This window comes from Typopeltis vanoorti, chromosome 3, assembly GCF_054136105.1.
Source record: "Typopeltis vanoorti isolate ZY-2024b chromosome 3, IOZ_Tvanoo_1.0, whole genome shotgun sequence".
Lineage (NCBI taxonomy): Eukaryota > Metazoa > Arthropoda > Arachnida > Uropygi > Thelyphonidae > Typopeltis > Typopeltis vanoorti.
The window spans coordinates 139,817,916-139,836,085 of record NC_143551.1 but is presented as its reverse complement, the minus strand read 5'-3'; the positions used below and the strand labels follow the sequence as shown (position 1 = coordinate 139,836,085).

General features: G+C 37.0%; 1 protein-coding gene across 1 annotated transcript in view; it reads left to right on the top strand.

Annotated features, from left to right (window-relative positions):
- Positions 1 to 18,170, top strand: part of LOC150108606 (uncharacterized) — a 271,872-nt gene that overhangs the window by 194,558 nt on the left and 59,144 nt on the right. Inside the window, exons 10-11 of the mRNA XM_090390490.1 lie at positions 4,506 to 4,604; positions 6,907 to 7,005. Coding sequence (XP_090246616.1) covers positions 4,506 to 4,604; positions 6,907 to 7,005 — 198 coding nt within the window. The remainder of the gene's footprint in view (positions 1 to 4,505; positions 4,605 to 6,906; positions 7,006 to 18,170) is intronic.

The window sequence follows — 18,170 nt, the reverse complement described above, 5'->3', positions numbered from 1 at the left end:
AGGGTGAGGAGTGGTTTCTTTGCATGGAGGGTGGTTGAACCATGGAATGCATTGCCTGATGGAGTGGTGAGAGCAAGAACGGTCAATGAGTTCAAGGAGTGGTATGATAGACTTTGTGTTTCTTAGGTGGGGGGGGGACCTCCCCTCGATGAGTCTTGATAGACTGTGTTTCTTATGAAGGACCTCCCACGATGAGTCTTTTGACTCCATAGAGGCCTGAATGATAATAATAATAAATAATAAAGGAAAGTAAGATATGGATGCAGGAATGGCTCAATAGGATCAACAAAGTTAAACGACTTGAATGATGGGACAAGGAATTGTGAGAAAGAAAGGGGGACAATGAGCAATCTATTATGCATTGGAATAAGGGTGCAAAGTTTGTGGCCTTCATCCAGTTAGTGGAACAAAGGGAGAATGTAAGGATGGATATCAGGAAATTATCAAAGAGGACTGGATACAACAGTATGATAAAAAAAAAAAAAAGCTATTGAGCATGTTGCCAATAGTATATTGGTAGATCTGAGAGAGAAAGGAGTACAATACTTGTGTGGTGGTGAATGAAGTTGTATTACGAGGGTGGTCTGAAAACTTCTCGGCCTCGACCATAGATGGCAACACTATCGGCAAGAGATTTTTTTTTCTAAGTTGGTATATCTGTCATAAGCATCCATATGAAATTGCAAGTCATTCTATCAAGTAGCTTGTTTTAGCTGTCTGAAACAAAAGCGTTGTCTGTATCCCTTGAAATGAATAAAATTGAGTATTGTGCAGTTATAAAATTCTTTGTAAAAGAAAGTTTAACACCAAAAGAAATTCATTCGAAGTTCATAAAAGTGTATGGGCACTCTTCTCCTTCGTTTTCAACAATTGAGAAATAGGATCCAGAGTTTAAATGTGGATGTAGAAAATGATCCACGTGAAGGATGTCCAAAAAGTGTAACAAACTAGAAATCGTTGATGAAGTGCACGAAATGGTATTGGATGACTGCCGAGTCAACGTGCATGATATTGCTGAGACTATAGGCATTTCAAAAGAACATGTAAGATATATTTTGCATGAAGAATTGCAAATGAAAAAGCTTTGTTCAAGATGGTTGCCATGCTTGCTCACAGCAGATCAAAAATGCACTCTCATGAAAATATCTGAACAGTGCTTGAAGCATTTTAAAAGAATAAAACTGATCTTGTGTGTCGATTTATTACTATGCATGAGACTTGGATTCCCCATTACAACCAGAATCCAAACAGCAGTCAAAACAGTGGACACAAGCTGGTTGTTCAGTGCCAAAGAAGACAACGTCGGTTCCATCAGGTCATGGCATCAGCGTTTTGGGATTCTAAAGGCATTTTGTTTATTAATTATCTTGAAAAGTGTAAAACAATAACCGGGGAATATTATTCTGATCTTTATTTTAACCAGACTAGACGAAAAAATTTGTGAGAAATGACCCGGTTTGCAGAATAAAAAAAAATCATCTTTCATCAGGACAATGCACCTGTCCACAAAGGTGTTTTGGCAATGGGAAAATTAAGGATCTGCATAATGAATTGTTAGAACATCCACCCTATTCCCCTGATTTGTCTCCTATCTCTTCCCAAAACTAAAACTCTTCATCACTTGTCAGCGTTTTTCTTCAAATCAAGAGGTGATTACAGCTGTAGAGGCATATTTTGCAGATCTTACTGAGGACCACTACAGGAATAGGATAATGGCAGTGGAGTATCACTATCACTGGAATAAATATATTAGTGGAGTATCACTGGAATAAATGTATTAAGGGAGATTATGTTGAAAAATAAAAAATAATTTTGAAATTTTTTCATTGTTAGGCTGAGAACCTTTCAGATCACCCTCGTAAGTGATGATGCATTCCATTTAAATGGATCTGGCTTGGATTATCTGGAGAGATTGTTTTTCCAGAAGGAAGCATAACAAGTCATGAGATCAGAAGAATTAAGAACTGACAAAAAAGCAGGATATTTGAATAGGTAAAACTGAAATTCTTGTGAATGGAGAAGAGCATAGTAAGCATGATTAGAATGATAGAACAGGAATGCAAAGCAGACAGAGAAACAGCAGGAGAGCCAGGTGTGGACAGGGTGACACAGTATAAAGATTGTAATCGTGGGAATGGCCTAGGATGTGAGGGAAGTATTGAATTAGAGGGAACTGTAGGGGAAGTCATGATAAAGGTGAGTGCACAGGGATATGTGTGGAGAAGTCACACTGAGAGGTAATATATGTGTGTTGCACTGGTATAGACCCAAAAATGAGTTGCAGTATTCATAGGTGTAAGAAACAAAAGTAAGAGAAATGAAATTATACAATTCTGCATATCAGGACAGATTGAGGAAATATAGTCTTCAAAGTCTGAGAAGTACACTATCTACCAATAATTGTTCAGACACTTTAGCAATTTACAGTAGATGCCAATAGGCGAACCCTACTATTAGGTATGTCCACCTTTGGCTTTGATCATCTGCTGCACTCTTTAAGGGAGGCTTTCCACCATTGCATGGCAGATATCAGGTGGAATTTGTCTCCATTTCTACATCAAAGCAGCACTGAGATCATTGACAATCAAGGATATACTGCTCTGACCTCAATCGCCACTCCAATTCATCCTACAGGTGTTCGATGGGGTTGAGGTCAGGACTCTGTTCAGCCTAGGGCAGTTGTTTAACACCCATCTCTTCATAACATTCCATAGCAGCTTCAGCTTTGTGGCATGGGGCATTATCGTCTTGATAGTAATACGGATCCATTGCATAAAACTCCACAGTATAGGCAGCACCTGATTATCCAGAATATCAAGGTACTGAGCTGTCTTCATGGAACCATGGACAACGACCAGTGGTTCCACTCAAAACCAGCTGAATGCATCCCCACACCATTACCCCTCTACCACCAAACTTTATTGTGGGTTCAACACACTGTGGTAACTGGTGTTCACCTGGCTACCTTCACACTCTGGCATCAGACTGGAAACAGGTAAACCTTGATTCATGCTCTATAGTACCATTTTCCACTGGTCAGTTGTCCAGTTCACATGTTCTTTGCAACATGTGAACTGGACAACTGAATCAACTGAATCATCACAACAATGAACTAGGCAGACATGCTGCCTTGTTCATTGTTGTGATGTTTGGCTTATGTGCCACTGCTCTTCCATGGAAACCCAGTAAATGGAGTTCGTTTCATACAGTATTAGTGCCTCACCATGGTATTACTGGCACTCTGGAACTCATCGTGGATGGTCTGTGCCGATTGTAGCCAGTTTTTGTGTGCCATCCGTTTTAGTACCCTCCTGTCCCTGCACTAGTGACACCAGAGCATCTCCATTTGTTCATCACATTGCCAACTTGATTTTGGATGCTCCAGTTGAGCAGCAACGGCATGTATGGACATGCTACCAATGTGAGAGCCCACGATGGCACCTCTCGTGAATTCACTGAGTTCATGTTGTGTTGCCATACCACCTGTATTCAACTGATACGATGAAATACTGCTTCCTACTATCTGTACACTGGTTTTTTATGTTATTAACAAACCTGGAATGTTCCATAATTTCAAATAATAGGGATGTCTGGACAATTATTGGTAGATAGTTATATATAAAGTAAAGGATATGATTGAAACAGAAGTTGATGTAAATTAAAGATTCCAAGAAATTATATTCTTGTTTTAATCTAAGTAGCCCAGTCATAAAGATACATCGTGTACAAACTTTGTTTGCTTACACTTGGATTATGGATTAAACCAATAATATAATTTCTTGACATCTTTAATTTATAGTTTAACACATTCGCTGCCACGCTACTTCAGCATAGTCTGTTCCCATACGCCGAGCAATTTCACTTCTTCAAGGTCAGTATGGTAATCTCGTTGCTGGCAGTAAGCGTTATACGAGTATACTCGTAGTTGGCTTGTACAGAGCATATACCATCTATGAGAATACACAGTTTCGATGCTAGCTCCACAAGCCAAGCATTTTCACTTCTTCAAGGTCAGTACAGTAATCTCGTTGCCGGCGGTAAGTGTCATATGATTGTGTAGCTGGTTTACCAACTACGAGTATACTCTAGTTGGCAGCAAACATATTAACCAAGTTAAAAAAATCTTTCAACATGCAAATTGATTGATGAGCTGCAAAATCCCTGCATCTTGCAGTATAGATGCAGGGATTTTGCTGCTCATAGCAGGTGGCAGAGAACTTGAAGTCATCTCTGAAAGCATAGTATTGGTTTGGTTAGGAAGCATGCGAGGCTCAAGTTCTCATATCATGTGTGTGTGTGTGTGTGTGTGTGTGAGTGTGTGTGAGTTGAGTGAGTGGAATAAGCTGCTATTGGAATTTGAGTGCACATTCAGTTAATGTGTTCAAGGAGAGATATCATAAATATTTAGGCATTGGGTAATCTAGAGAAATTCCTCTCTTTGACTCCCTGGAGGAGTCAAATAATGATAATATTGCAACTTTATCTCTTTTTTTGTTTTGTGGCAGAAAGAAAGGACAGCTCTCCATATTGCTGCATCACTTGGTCATGCTGAGGTTGTAACTACACTACTCAATTTTGGTGCCTGTCTCAATGTCAAAGAAAAGGTATGTATCGCATCTATTATTATTATTTGTGTCTCATCTTTTATGATTAATGAATAATGAAATACAAGATTAACTTTAGAAAATGTCCACAATGTATTTATGATTAAATTAGCATAAGAAGAGAACATGCACTTCCGTCATTTCTCAATAGTTTCATCCAGATTTTGGATACACTTGGTCTATCAGTGTAAAAGCTTTACTTTGTCTGCGGAAGAAACATTTTTTTTTTGTCTGCACTGAAAGCCATATATGAACTACCTCCTTTACTTCTTGATCACTATTAAAATGATGGCCTTTCGAATCTCTTCTGAGTGCCTCATACAGATGATAATCTGGTAGAACCAAGTCTGGATTCTGTGAAGGATTTAGATCTCAAACCATATTGTGGAATGCTTCCAGAGCATTCCACGATATTGTTTGAGATCTAAATGATGATGTCCCTCCCAATATTCATTGGGAGGGACATCGTCATCATAAAACAACACATATGGCAGTTTTGTCAGCATTTGCACTAAGGCTAATTATCCATCATCTCACTGTAAAGTGTACTGTTTACATCATCCTTTCTCTCACATTCTTAATTCAAGAGTTACAGATGTCTAAACAGTTTCGCCTGTGATTTTATTTTGAATTCACTAATGAAAATGCATGCAATATCAAGTTTATCATCTTGGTATTGCATGCATTTTTATGTACTGAAACATAAATAATTTAAAAAAAAGACATATACTTGTTAGAAAAAAAAATGAATTGTACAATTTTTATAGCACGTTTGGTTTTGCAGTAACGCACATACTGAGCATCTCCTGACAAAACTGAGTTCAGGCTTGCATGACATTGGAAAAGACAAAATATGGGAAATTAAGATGTTGTTTAATTCATTCTTTGTGTTATTTTATTTCACTAAATGTTCATTGGGAATTTTAAGGAACACCTAAGCCTAAATACACAACAATCATGTTTTTACATTTATAACAACATGTTCTGCAAGGTATTACACTTATTCACTACATTACTCTTCACTCCCTTTCTTGCTAACTATTACACAACTTACAGGGACAGCTTCTTGTTCTTCCACTATTTGTATAATACCTTCTGTAGTAATGCTTTAATAATCCTCACAGTGTAACTGTCTCTGTGATATTATCTCCTTTCTATCTATTAAATTCTGCAGCTTACATTGCCTTATAACACTTCCCCTAACCATTCTGGAGTCCTGATATTCCTTTAGTTACTTGTCTGGGGACCATCTGCAGTGGTCCCCAGACAAGTAACTGATCACTGCAACATAAATTGGGTGAGTAAATTTGTTTACGCTACTCAGATTATTGTTGAAAGTGTTTTACTTGGTTAAACTATAAATTAATGATACCAAGATATTTTATTCTTGGTTTATCCTTTGTCTAAGTGTAAACAAACAAAGTTTGCATGTGAAGTTTCTGCATGACTGGGCTACTTGTATATAGAGGCCAATGACTTCCAATCAATTGCCTTAGTATCCCATAATGCAAAGAGCACATCCTTTAAAACTAGATGACATGGGCTTTTATAACTGAATGTGAGTTAACTGATCTTATATGGAGGTATCAGGGTTTTTCATCCCATGTACAGGCAAATCAGCCATGAAAACACATGCAATTTACAGACAAAAAATACTGTTTTTTGTGGTGGTGGTGGTGCTAATGGGCATTGATAATAGTGGTGCTATTGTGTGTAGGTGGAGAATTGAGTAATGGGGGGGGGGGGCGGATATACATAGTGAAGTGGAATGCCCTTCCACGATGAGTCCTTGGAGGTGTTAGATAATAATAATATCATCTGTTCACAATAATCCACATATGGCTTGATCAGGGCCTTATATGATGGAACCATAACCTCATTACTTCTACATGGTAAGGTTCCCCCTTCATTATTCCCATAATCCTTTGTGATATCTTCGCAATTGTTGCAGTGTAGCTTCTTTTTACTTCTGGTCCCTTTCTGCCAATGCTCCCAGCTCTCATCTCCTCCACCTCCTTCTAAATGTCTCCACCAGTTGTATATTTTTGCATCCCATCCTTACACTTTGCAACATTAAATTAGCAGTCATGTGAAATGGCTACTCTAAAGTTTTCAACTTGTCATATATGTGGTTAATACAAATACATTGCTTTAGGTATAGAGAGAGAAATGAATTTGGCGGAAACATGACCATTAAATATTATTACAGATCTGTGGTGGAAGAGAGGGGGGGGAAGTCTTCCTCTTTCAAAATTTAGCATATTTCTGACTCATATATTTCATTTTTTACTTTGGTATTTAGCATGGTAGCACACCACTCCATTTATCTGTAATGGGAAACCGCCCATCAATGGTGCAGCTTCTTGTCCAGAAAGGGTCTTCCGTTAATGCTACAAATGCTGTAAGTAGTTATATTCTTTAATCTTTCAAAGTTAATTATTAGTGCTATTTAAGTGCAAAATTTATCTATTTTACTAAGTTTTAAATAGTAGCTGCTTGATTAAAAATTTGCTCATCTCTAAATTTAAATTTCCATGTTTTCATTTGAAAATGCTTTTCTTAATAATAATAATCTCTAATTTCACCTTTATATAACATATTTGTCAGAATACTTGTGTTATTGAATTGTTAATAGTGTGTGGGTGAGTGATTGTGAGTAGATGTTCATTTGAAAAGAAAAAAAAAATATCATTCTTCAATGTATTTGATTTAGGACATATAATATTTACTAGAAGTCCGAGTTTATTAACTTAATTTATTAACTTATAAATTAATTTACATGCTATAAAAGTTGTTTTCATCAACTGGAAACACATGGTCAACCCTTTAGAAGTCATCATTTGATCAATTTATTCAACCACAGCATAACACATTACAATCACAGTTCTTACTCATTCATTTTTGATAGCTACATTATAAAAAAATTAATACACAGAAACACTGAATTTATGACATGTATGTTAGGCTTCCAGAAAAATCGCATGACCATAACTGTAAACTTTTATTAATTTTTTTTTTAAGAGAGTGGCAGTTTGGTTTTAAGCATTCACACCACATTTTTTTAACCATAAAAACACTGATACAGATAAATAGTGGCTTGTCCTTCTGCCTTTAGAAAATTAACTTGTATCATGCTTGCAAAGAGAAAATTGCGAATCAGTTATCAGTCAGAGGGGCCAGAGAAATCGTTTTTTAGATACAATTTTATGTGATTTTGCTGACAACTAAAAAATCAGCAAAATCACAGGTCAAATTGATGTCACTGAAAGGGACATTGATCACATGCCGCTGCACCAAGAAAAGGTGTTACAGATTAAAAAAATAAATAAATAAATAATCAATATGAACCTGAAGTTTATATTGCTCAACCAGAACTAATCAAATTTGTTACAACAGTAACAAAGTTGGTTAATTTTTAATAAAAATAAGACAACTATGATAAACAAAATATAATAATACAGAATAGATATCACCATGACACCACACCACTTGTAAAGAGACAACAAAAACAAAATAAAGAGATATCTAATAACAGAACAGGAACATTTCAAGATATAGTATTTTACGCAAATTACTCCCCCCCCCCAAATCCCTAGCTTCATCAATTTCTTGGAATCAGTTCATTCAGTGTGGTACACAGCTTATAATCTTTGTATCCAAAATGCATAACTTCACAATAATAAATTTAGTTTAATTCTTTATCCAAGTGTAAACAAGCAAAGTTTGCACCTGAAGTATCTTCAGGACTGAGGCAACTCATGGTAAAGGTGGACCAGGCTCTCATCACTCCTTGTCTTAGTATCTCCCATAATGCAAAGCACATCTCCTTGCAGATATGTATAATGCTATGCATCAAGGGAAGGGCCAATACCCAGACTGGTTTCGACCTTTATTGAGGTCTCATCAGTGGGAGCCAGACCCCCAGAGGTGGTGATACCAAGGTGGAAACAATGGAGAAGTCATATTTACCTATACCAGTTGCCAAGGTGTTTCACCTTATTATTAAATTAATCTGGATTTAGAGAATTTTGATTTGGAAGTTTTTTTTTAAAAAAAAGGAAGATGTTGGAAGTTTTTTTTAAAAAAAAGGAAGATGTTGGAAGTTTTTTTTTAAAAAAAAGGAAGATGTTGGAAGTTTAGAGAAAGACGTTGGAAGTTTTTTTTTAAAAAAAAGGAAGATGTTGGAAGTTTTTTTTAAAAAAAAGGAAAATGTTGGAAGTTTTTTTTAAAAAAAACTTCCAACATCTTTAGGGTGAGACACCTTTTGGCAACTTGTATAGGTAAATATGACTTCTCCATTGCTTCTTCCACCTTAGTATCACCACCTCTGGGTCTGGCTCCCACTGAAGAGACCTCAATAAAGGTCGAAACTGGTCTGGGTGGTGGCCCTTCCCTTAATGCATAGCATTATACATGTCTGCAAGGAGATGTGCTTTTTGCATTATGGGAGATACTGAGACAAGGAGTGATGAGAGCTTGGTCCACCTTTACCAAGAGTTGCCTCAGTCCTGAAGATACTTCAGGTGCAAACTTTGTTTGCTTGGATAAAGGATTAAACTAAATTTATTATAGTCTAACCAAGTGGGAAAAAAAAAATTCCAGCATAATAACTTCACACTTTTCCACATTAAATTCACATCCATTATTGTTTGTCCATAGTGTCATCCTATTTAAATTACTCTTCAAGCTCCTCCACTACCCAACTTTGCATCATCAGCAAACAACTGAATATCTCCCTTCAAATTATTTCCTATATAATTTATGAACAAATTAAACAGCAGTTAAGGCATGTGTAGCTCAGTGGAAGTGCCGCTTGCATCCTCTGTGCTTAGTTGCTCGAAGTTAGACTTAAGTTCAAATCTAGTCACCAACTGGAGGAACTTTTTCTAAGCTTTTCTTCAACTGTTTCCTGAGTTAATCGATCTCTGGCATGGGCAAGTGTATTTTTCCTCCCGGAAACTCGGGTTTTTCATTGGCAACTTGTATAGGTAAATATGACTTCTCCATTGCTTCCACCTTACTGGAAGCAATGGAGAAGTCATAAACTCAAAAAAATCGACCATAGTACCCACATTATTTCAGACAGTAACATATCTTGTTAGTTAGGTACCAAGAGATGACAGCACTTTTTTGCCACCCTCTTCATCGGTGGCTGCTATAATTAGTGATAGACATGGGCCAGCTATCTCTGATTGGCTACCACTTAGTCTCCAAAAGATAGAATAGAGTATAAAGGCTTCGCCTGCTCCCTATAAGGAATAAAAGGCGTTAGCTGATTTTTTTTTTTTAAACAGCAGTGGTCCAAGTACCCCTGTGGCACACTACTAGTAACCTGACCTCTCCTGGATTCTTCTCCTCCTTATACTACTTTTTGGTATCTGTCTATCAGCCACTCTTCTATCCATATCACAAGTTTCATATCCATTGCCATAAAAACAACTGCAACTGTTATGCAAATTGCAACCCCCTCCCATTTGTTGCAGTTTGCATAACAGAGTTCCATGTGGTATCCTGTCAATGCCTTTTCAAAATCCAGCAGTATCATCATGTAGCCATTCTCTTTATCCACCTTACTTCTGTCACTATTATCAAACATTAATAAATTACTAAGGCATGACCAATCCTTCACAAAACAATGCTGCCCCTCATAGAGCATCATAGTCTAATCTACCCTTTTCTGAATTCTCTTTTTGACCAACGTTTCTGGTACTGTTACAACCACTCCTGAGATGCTGTTTGGTCTAGGATTTGCTGCCACAGACTTAGATATATGCCACAGACATAAATGATTCCTTTATGCAAAGAAATTATTTTGCCCTCCTTCCACTCTCTTGGGATTTTTCCAGAGCTGAAACTTAATTAAATAGCCTAGTCAAAGGCCTCACCAGTTCCCCTGCAAATTCTCGTAAAACATGAGCCAATATTCCATTCATTCCCACATCTGTATTTGCGTTAAGATTCTGCAATATACTAATCACCTTCAATTTATCAACCTCTGTTATCACATCGGTCCCTATCACTTCTGCCATAACAGTGTCTTCACTTGGATGATATAAACTTGCAAACGGGTCACTTAGCAGCTCAACAATTTCATCTGCTTCTGTTACCTCTCTACCATCTGCACTCATTAAAGTTGTCCTTCCATAATCATTCTTTCTCCTACTTGCCACTTAACGAAAAAAAAACTCTTTGGGATTTCCTTTTGCTTGCTTCAATAATTTCTTCTCGTAATCTGATTTTGCTTTCCTTACCATGCTGGTCACCTTTCTTGCCTGATCCTTGTACTTTTAATGAGTTGGCTAGTCACCTTTCTCCTTAACCTCCACAGCATTTTCTTCTTTTTTGTTTTTCTTTCTTTTTTTGTAGTTCATGCTTAATGATACTCATACATCTAACTGATACCCAATTTGCCCTCCTTACATGGGGTATAGTGTGATAAGGGAGTAGAATCCAAGTAGTATCTTCAAGAGGTCATCTATCTAGATTATATGGCCTTCCCAAAATTCATAAACCACTATTCTTAACTTATTTTAATGGTATTAACAACACCAAAAGAACTGTTTTATAAAAAAGATGTTTAGCCTTCTTATTTTAGATTTTAAAACAAAAGTTTGTAATCTACATTTAGAATCTTTACATATTTTATTTAGTCTTGATATAGTATCTCTTTTCACAAACATTCCTTTTGCAGAATACTATTAATTTACTTAAACAAGACTTTCCTCCTGATATCATCAAACTGTTTGTCTTTGTAATCCATTCTGATTATTTTAGTGTACAAAACAAATTATACAACAAGTTGAAGGAAGAACAGCCATGAGTAGTCCTATCTCTCCTACCCTTGCAAATTACTGCATGGAGCATTTTGAAAATCGTCTCCTTAAAGACATTTCTTCTAAACCTACAGTATGGTACAGATATGTAGATATGTGTGCAATATGGAAAGGTTCATCATCATATTTAAAACTGTTCATTTCAGAAATAAATATGATTCATCTGAGAATTCAGTTTACTTTAGAAGAAATAAAAAAAACAATCAGCTAGCTTATTTTAGATATTTTAATTCTTTGTCAACCAGATGGTAGTTTACAGTTTTCTTTTTTAGAGAAAAATCTCATACTGATTGTTATATCCATGCTAATTCTCATCATCATCATCATCCTAGTCAAAAGATTAAAACTGTTAAAACCCTGTTACATCATACTCATAATATTTTTCCACTGAAGACCTTTTACACAAGAATTGATTTATATCAAATCTGCTTTGATGAAAAAGGACTTTAATGAATATTTTATGAAGAAAGCCTTTAACAGCTTTAGACAACCAGTCTCTAGAATCTTCTGAAGATATCACTTGGATTCCACTCCCTTATATCAAAGGTTGAAAGTTTTTTTTTCATTTGGTGATAAATTAAATTATTAAAGATGCCAGGAAATTATATTTTTGGCCAAGTGTAAGCAAAGTTTGCACATGAAATATTTTTATGACCAAGTTACTTGTATATAGAGGCTAATGATTTTGCATTAATAGCCTTAGTATTCCATAATGCAAAGTACGCATCCTTCTGGATGTGTATAATGCTAAGCATTATGAGACGGGCCACTATTCAGACCAGTTCTGGGTTTTATCAGTTTCATCAGAGGGAGCCAGACCTAGAAGTGATACCAAGATTGAAGTCATGTAGAAGTCATATATGAGGTAGGTTCCAAAAGTTTCCACCCTTACATGCAAAATTTGTGCCAATTTTAAAATGCTATGCATGACAAATAGCACCATCTATTGGGAGCTTAGTGTACCAGTTTCAACTCTCTACTTGCATCATTCAGTTGGAGGCACTCATTTGACTAACACGTAGCACGCTGAGTGGCTGTAATGTTTAAAATTGAGTATTGCACTGTGATAAAGTTTTTCACCAAAGAAGAGCTTTCTCCAAGTGCTATCAAACAACAATTTGATGGTGTTTATGGGGAAGCTTCTCCTTCATATTCCACCATGAAAGAATAGGTTAAACAGTTTTCCTAGGAAGAGAGAGCATCAAAGATGATCCTTGTGATGTTCAGCCTGTCAAGGCACTCATGTGGAAGTGATCACTGAGATAAATGTCTCTCTTATTGAGAGGAACTGTTCAAAGAAATCTCAGCAAAGTTATGGCTTTCTTTAACAACTGTCTTTTTTATCATTCACGAGAAGTTCCACATGATGAAGTCAGTGCAAGCAACGTGGGTGCCCCGACTTCTGTCTTCAATTCAGAAGGAGCATTGTGTGGCCCGTTCTCACAATATTTAGTGCTTCGCTAAGGGAATCAGAGAAGTGCTGGAATCCATTATCACTGGGGTTGAAATCATGGTCCTTTCTTATGATTGTCTTTCCAAAAGAGAATCCACGGAGTGGTGCAAACCAGGCGAAGCACCACTGAGAAAATTCAAGGTCACTCAGTCCATTAAGAAGATCATGGCAACAATCTGTTGGGATTGCCAGGGAATTCTCTTGATTGATTTCAAGAAAAGGAATACCATTGAGAAAAGCAAAGGAATACCACTGTGAATGCAGAATATTATGCTTCACTCCTGCACAAACTGCACAACACCATAAAGGAGAAGAGACGAGGAATGCTAAGTCATGATGTTTGCCTGCTTCATGACAATGCTCCAGTCCATACAGTTATTGTTGAAAAGGCTACAGTGAAGGACTATGACTTCCAGGAGATTAAACACCCACCCTACAGCCCAGCTCTAGCACCCAGTGACTACTACCTCTTCTCAAAACTGAAGAAAGACCTTCAAGGAAGAAAATAAATTTGCAGATAACACTGAAGTGAAAGATGCAGTTTTAGGCTATTTTGCAGACAAAAGTACAGACTATTTTTTAAGGGTATCATCATGATCATCATCATAGTTTATTCACAATATGATACAATGTGAAAAGGGAAAGAGATTTACATTAAAAATTAAAGTTTGCAAATTATGGTCTTCCAAGTCTCTCTCTCTCTATCTTAAATTAACTGGTAGATGTCAGATGGAATTTTACAATTCAGCCTATTGATGGTTTCACATGTGTATTGCCAAAATTGTTTGCATGATCTTCCTCTACTGTTGAAGTAAAGGAAGATTGTGTTGAAAAGTGACACAGTTGTTTCCTTTCTATCACCTCTAAAAGTTGGTCAGGCCAGAAACTAATGGAACCACCCTCATAAATATTTCCCATATACATGCAGTGAAAACATGTCACATCTTATTAAAATACTCTGGATCAGAGCTAGTTGATGAAAGTTTTGTCACTTGGTTGCATTTTGGGATACTAAGGCAATTAATGTAAATTCATTAGCCTCTGTATACAAGTAGTTTAGTTGTAAAAATACTTCATGGTCAAAGTTTGTTGGCTTATGAACCAAGAATATAATTTATTGGCATTTTTCATTTAATTTATAACCAAGCAGAAAACTTTCAATGACTAGCTCTCATCCAGAGCATTTTAATAATAAGGTGTAATACCTTTTCACTATTTGTATATAGGAAATGTATGAATTCTACATTACTTCAACCTTGGTATCATTTGTGGGTCTGGTTCCCACTGATGACATTTATTAATGCTTGTCATTGGGTTTGCTTACTTCCTGTAGAGTAGAGAGACTCTATTCATTCGTAGGTTGCCTCTCACTGGGTGGAACCACTGCTGAGTTTCTTGTCCTGGAGTGATGAGTTTGGTAGTGATCCTTTAGTGTCAGTCAGTAAGATTTAGAGTGGTCTTGTAGGTCACTCAGAGTTTTTGGAGAGCTATCCTTACAATTAAACATATTTCAATAAAGGTTAAAACTGGTCTAGGTAGTGGCCCTTCCCATAATGCTTAGTATTACACACACTCAAAAGAATGTGTGTTTTGCATTATGAGATATTAAGGCAATTAATATCTCATAATATGAAGCACACATTAGCCTCTATATACAAGTGGCTTAGTCATGAAAATACTTCATATGCAAGCTCTGTTTGATGGACTTGGATAAAGCATAAACCAATTATATAATTTCTTGGCATCTTTAATTTAATTTATATTAAAGGGGTTTCTGAATGTGTAGCTATAGTTCTAAAACCTCTTAATATTGTAGTGCCCGTTCATCCTGTCAAGAAGATTTCCACCTTCCTTTTTTGCACCTGAATACAAACCTTTTCTACTCAATCTTCCAGACATCTACCAGATCCCATACTCTTGTGGTTTGTGTTAATTTGGACAATCTGGAAGATCTGCAGCTATCTATCATGAAGAACATAAGTCTTACATCCCTTTACCATAAACTGGAACAGTGTGGCCTAGTAGAACATGCTGTCTTGACCAAACATAGTTTTTTTGGAAGAAACCTAATCTTTTACAGAGATTCCTCATAGAGCACTTGTATAAAGAGAGTTGTGAGACCTTTCTACACCAACCAAACTTAAACAGATCTAATGGCCTTCCATTATCCCCTTTGTGGGAAATATTATTTCCTTTGTGGGAGAAAGGAGTTCATTTTGTAAATGTGTGGGATGAGTTTGAGGGGTGGATAGAGCTCTAGTAAAGAGATGGGCTGCATTTGAATGGATCTGGTGTGAGTCAGTTGGAGAAACCATTGCTGCAAGAGAGAGAATGACTGAAGTGAATGTAAGAACTGAGGAAGCAAGAAGTGTTGTGGAAGAGCAGAAGATAGGCAAGTTTGTGAATGGAGAAGTGAGTGACACAAGTGAAGAGAATGACAGAGAAGGAACACAGAGTGGACAGGGAAACGAGGGAGGTTAGGAGGACACTGTGTGAAAAGTGTAGATGATGGTTTAAGGAGTAGATACATGAATGCACAAGAAAGTATTAAGATAGTCAAGGATGTGAGGGTGATATTTAGGTCTGAGAAGGGGTGTAATATCAGTGATGATAGATAGGTATGGACAGTGAGAGGAGTCTGGAGGAGTCATATCCAAGAAGTGGAGTTAGTGGGACTTGATATAGAAACAGGGAGGGATGTGTTTACAAATGCTAGAAGTATTTGAAACAAGGGGAATGAAATTGTAGCATTCATAGAGTTTGTTCACCCAAAAATTGTTGGTATATGTGTGACATGGTTGAACTAGGATGAGATTCTGACAGAAATAGAGATGGAGGGATATGTAATCTTTTACAAAGACAGACAAGGCAAAAGTAGAGGAGTAGTGTTATTAATGATGGCATAGGAGTTGTGCCCAACTAAGGTGGAGATGCAAGGAGCAAATATTGATAGTAGTTTTGAAGCATTACGGTGTGAAATGGAATTGAACAGGATAGAATGTTTAGTAGGATTTTGCTATAGACCTGGTAATGTGGAAGGCGGTGAGAAGGAAATGTTTAGACAAATTGGTCTGGCTAATAAGAAAAGGGTGATCATTGTGGTTGATTCAATTGTAATATAGACTGGAATGAAGAAACATCATCAGGAACTGAAGAGAATGAATTTCTTGAGTTTTTAAGGGATAACTACCTTAAGCAATATGTAACAGAAGTCTCACATGGATCAAGAGTCTTGGATTTGATTATTTTATCAGAAGATTTTGTTGTTAATGAAGTGTTGCATCTTTCTCCAATTGGTAAAAGTGATCATGAAGTGATCACTTGAGTTGGGTAGTGGCCAGCCATATCAGGACTTTTGTGAGGAAGGGTTATATGTGGAACTATGAGGCAGATGATTACAGAAAACTCAGGAGGCAGCTTGCAGCAATATCATGGAATGAGAAATTGGGTGAGAAGGAAATCATTGCTGCTTGGTCTCTACTCAGGACGTATCTGGCAGAGGCAGTGACTGAGTGTATTACAAAGGTCAAGAGATTAAATAAGGTAGATGTAAAATGGATGACTGAAGAGGTGAAATATGGAAGAAAAAGACATTATGGGGGTGCCACAAGGTAATTGGAGATAATCAGTTACATGAAGAGTACAAAGAGTAAGCAAGGAAAGTTACTCACTTAGTAAGGGTAGCAAAAGTGCAGTATGAACAGCAGTCAGCAAATGACACTAAAAGAAAGCTTAGAGAGTTTTTTTTTTGATATGTGGTGAATAGAAGGAAGAATGGGTATGGTAGAATGATAAACACTGAGGAGGATGTAGTAGAGGCGTTTAATGAGAAGTTCATTAAAGTATTCCATCTTGGTGATCGTAACATAATGCAAAACTTGAGAGCAGTGGAGTCAACAATGCCATGGGACTTGATGGTATATCACCATGTGCCTTCAGGGAATGTTCCAGGGAATTAACAACAGCTTTAAATTACATTTTTAACATGAGTCTTAGATTAGCCCAAGTTCCAAAGGAGCGGAAAGATGACAGAATTGTTCCGCTTCATAAACGGGGTGATGAGTCCAAGGCTTCAAATTATAGGCTGACTGTTTGTCTGATGTTGTGGCCAAAGTGTTGGAGAAGCTAGTGAGGACAAGGATTCAGAACTAGGTTGAAAGCAGTAGAATACTCTTTAATAGACAGCAGGGGTTTGTTAAAGGAAGATTCTGTCTTAGCAATCTGCTTACTTATTATAACAAGGTGACGAATATATTGAACAATGGGGGAATGCATATCCCAGAAAAGGAAAGTTAATAGTGGTGTGCCCTGACACCACTATTAACTATGGTGTCAGGGCACACCACAGTCTGTTTTGAGCCATTGTTCAATTTGAATGTAAATGACATTGGAAAGTGCTTGCATGGTAATATACAGTTTTTGCAGATGATGCAAAATTGTGGAGAGTTATGAGAAGTAAAGCAGATGCTTTAGCTTTGCAAGAGGAGCTAAATAGAATGTTTGATTGGGTGAGTGTGTGGGGGAATGTTAGTTTAATGTTGCAAAGTGTAAGATTTTAAAATTTTGGAAGCAAAGATGAGATGCAGAGTATAGGATTAGTGGGAGATATTTTATAGGAGATGGAAAAGATGAAAGATCTTGGTGCTATGGTGGATAGGGATTTGAAATTTCATGGGTATTTTGCAAAAATTTTGAGGACAACACAGCAGATTGTGGGAGTGATGCAGAGAACCCTGACGTGTAGAAGTAAGGGTGTTTTGATTCCATTCTGCAATATTTTTGATCAGGCTGCATATGAATTACTGTGTCCAGATTTGGTTGCCAGGTTTACAAAAGAATAATGAGATGTTGTAGAGTGTTCAGAGACAATTGATTAAGTTGGTTTCTGGTCTATGGAATGTGGAATATGAGGACAGATTGAGAAAATGCAAATTACAGAGTCTAACATATAAAAGGAAAAGGGGAAACATGATCAAGATGTATAAGTTGATAAGGGATAATTACCAGATTAATGTGGATGATATTTTTTGTAGAATATCTGTAGAAGGGGGGAAAACATGAGACCATCCATGGAAGCTGAATAAGGTGGGTGTGTGCAATGAGGTAAGGAGTAAGTATTTTACATGGGGATTGGTGGTGATTGATATTCATTGCCTGAGAGTGGAATGTGGTGAGTGCAAGGACAGTGAATGCATTTAAGTTGAGGTATGATGAGCGGTGCATGTGAGAGTGGAACCTCCCTAAATTACTCTCTTGATTCCATGAAGGTCTGCTGAATAA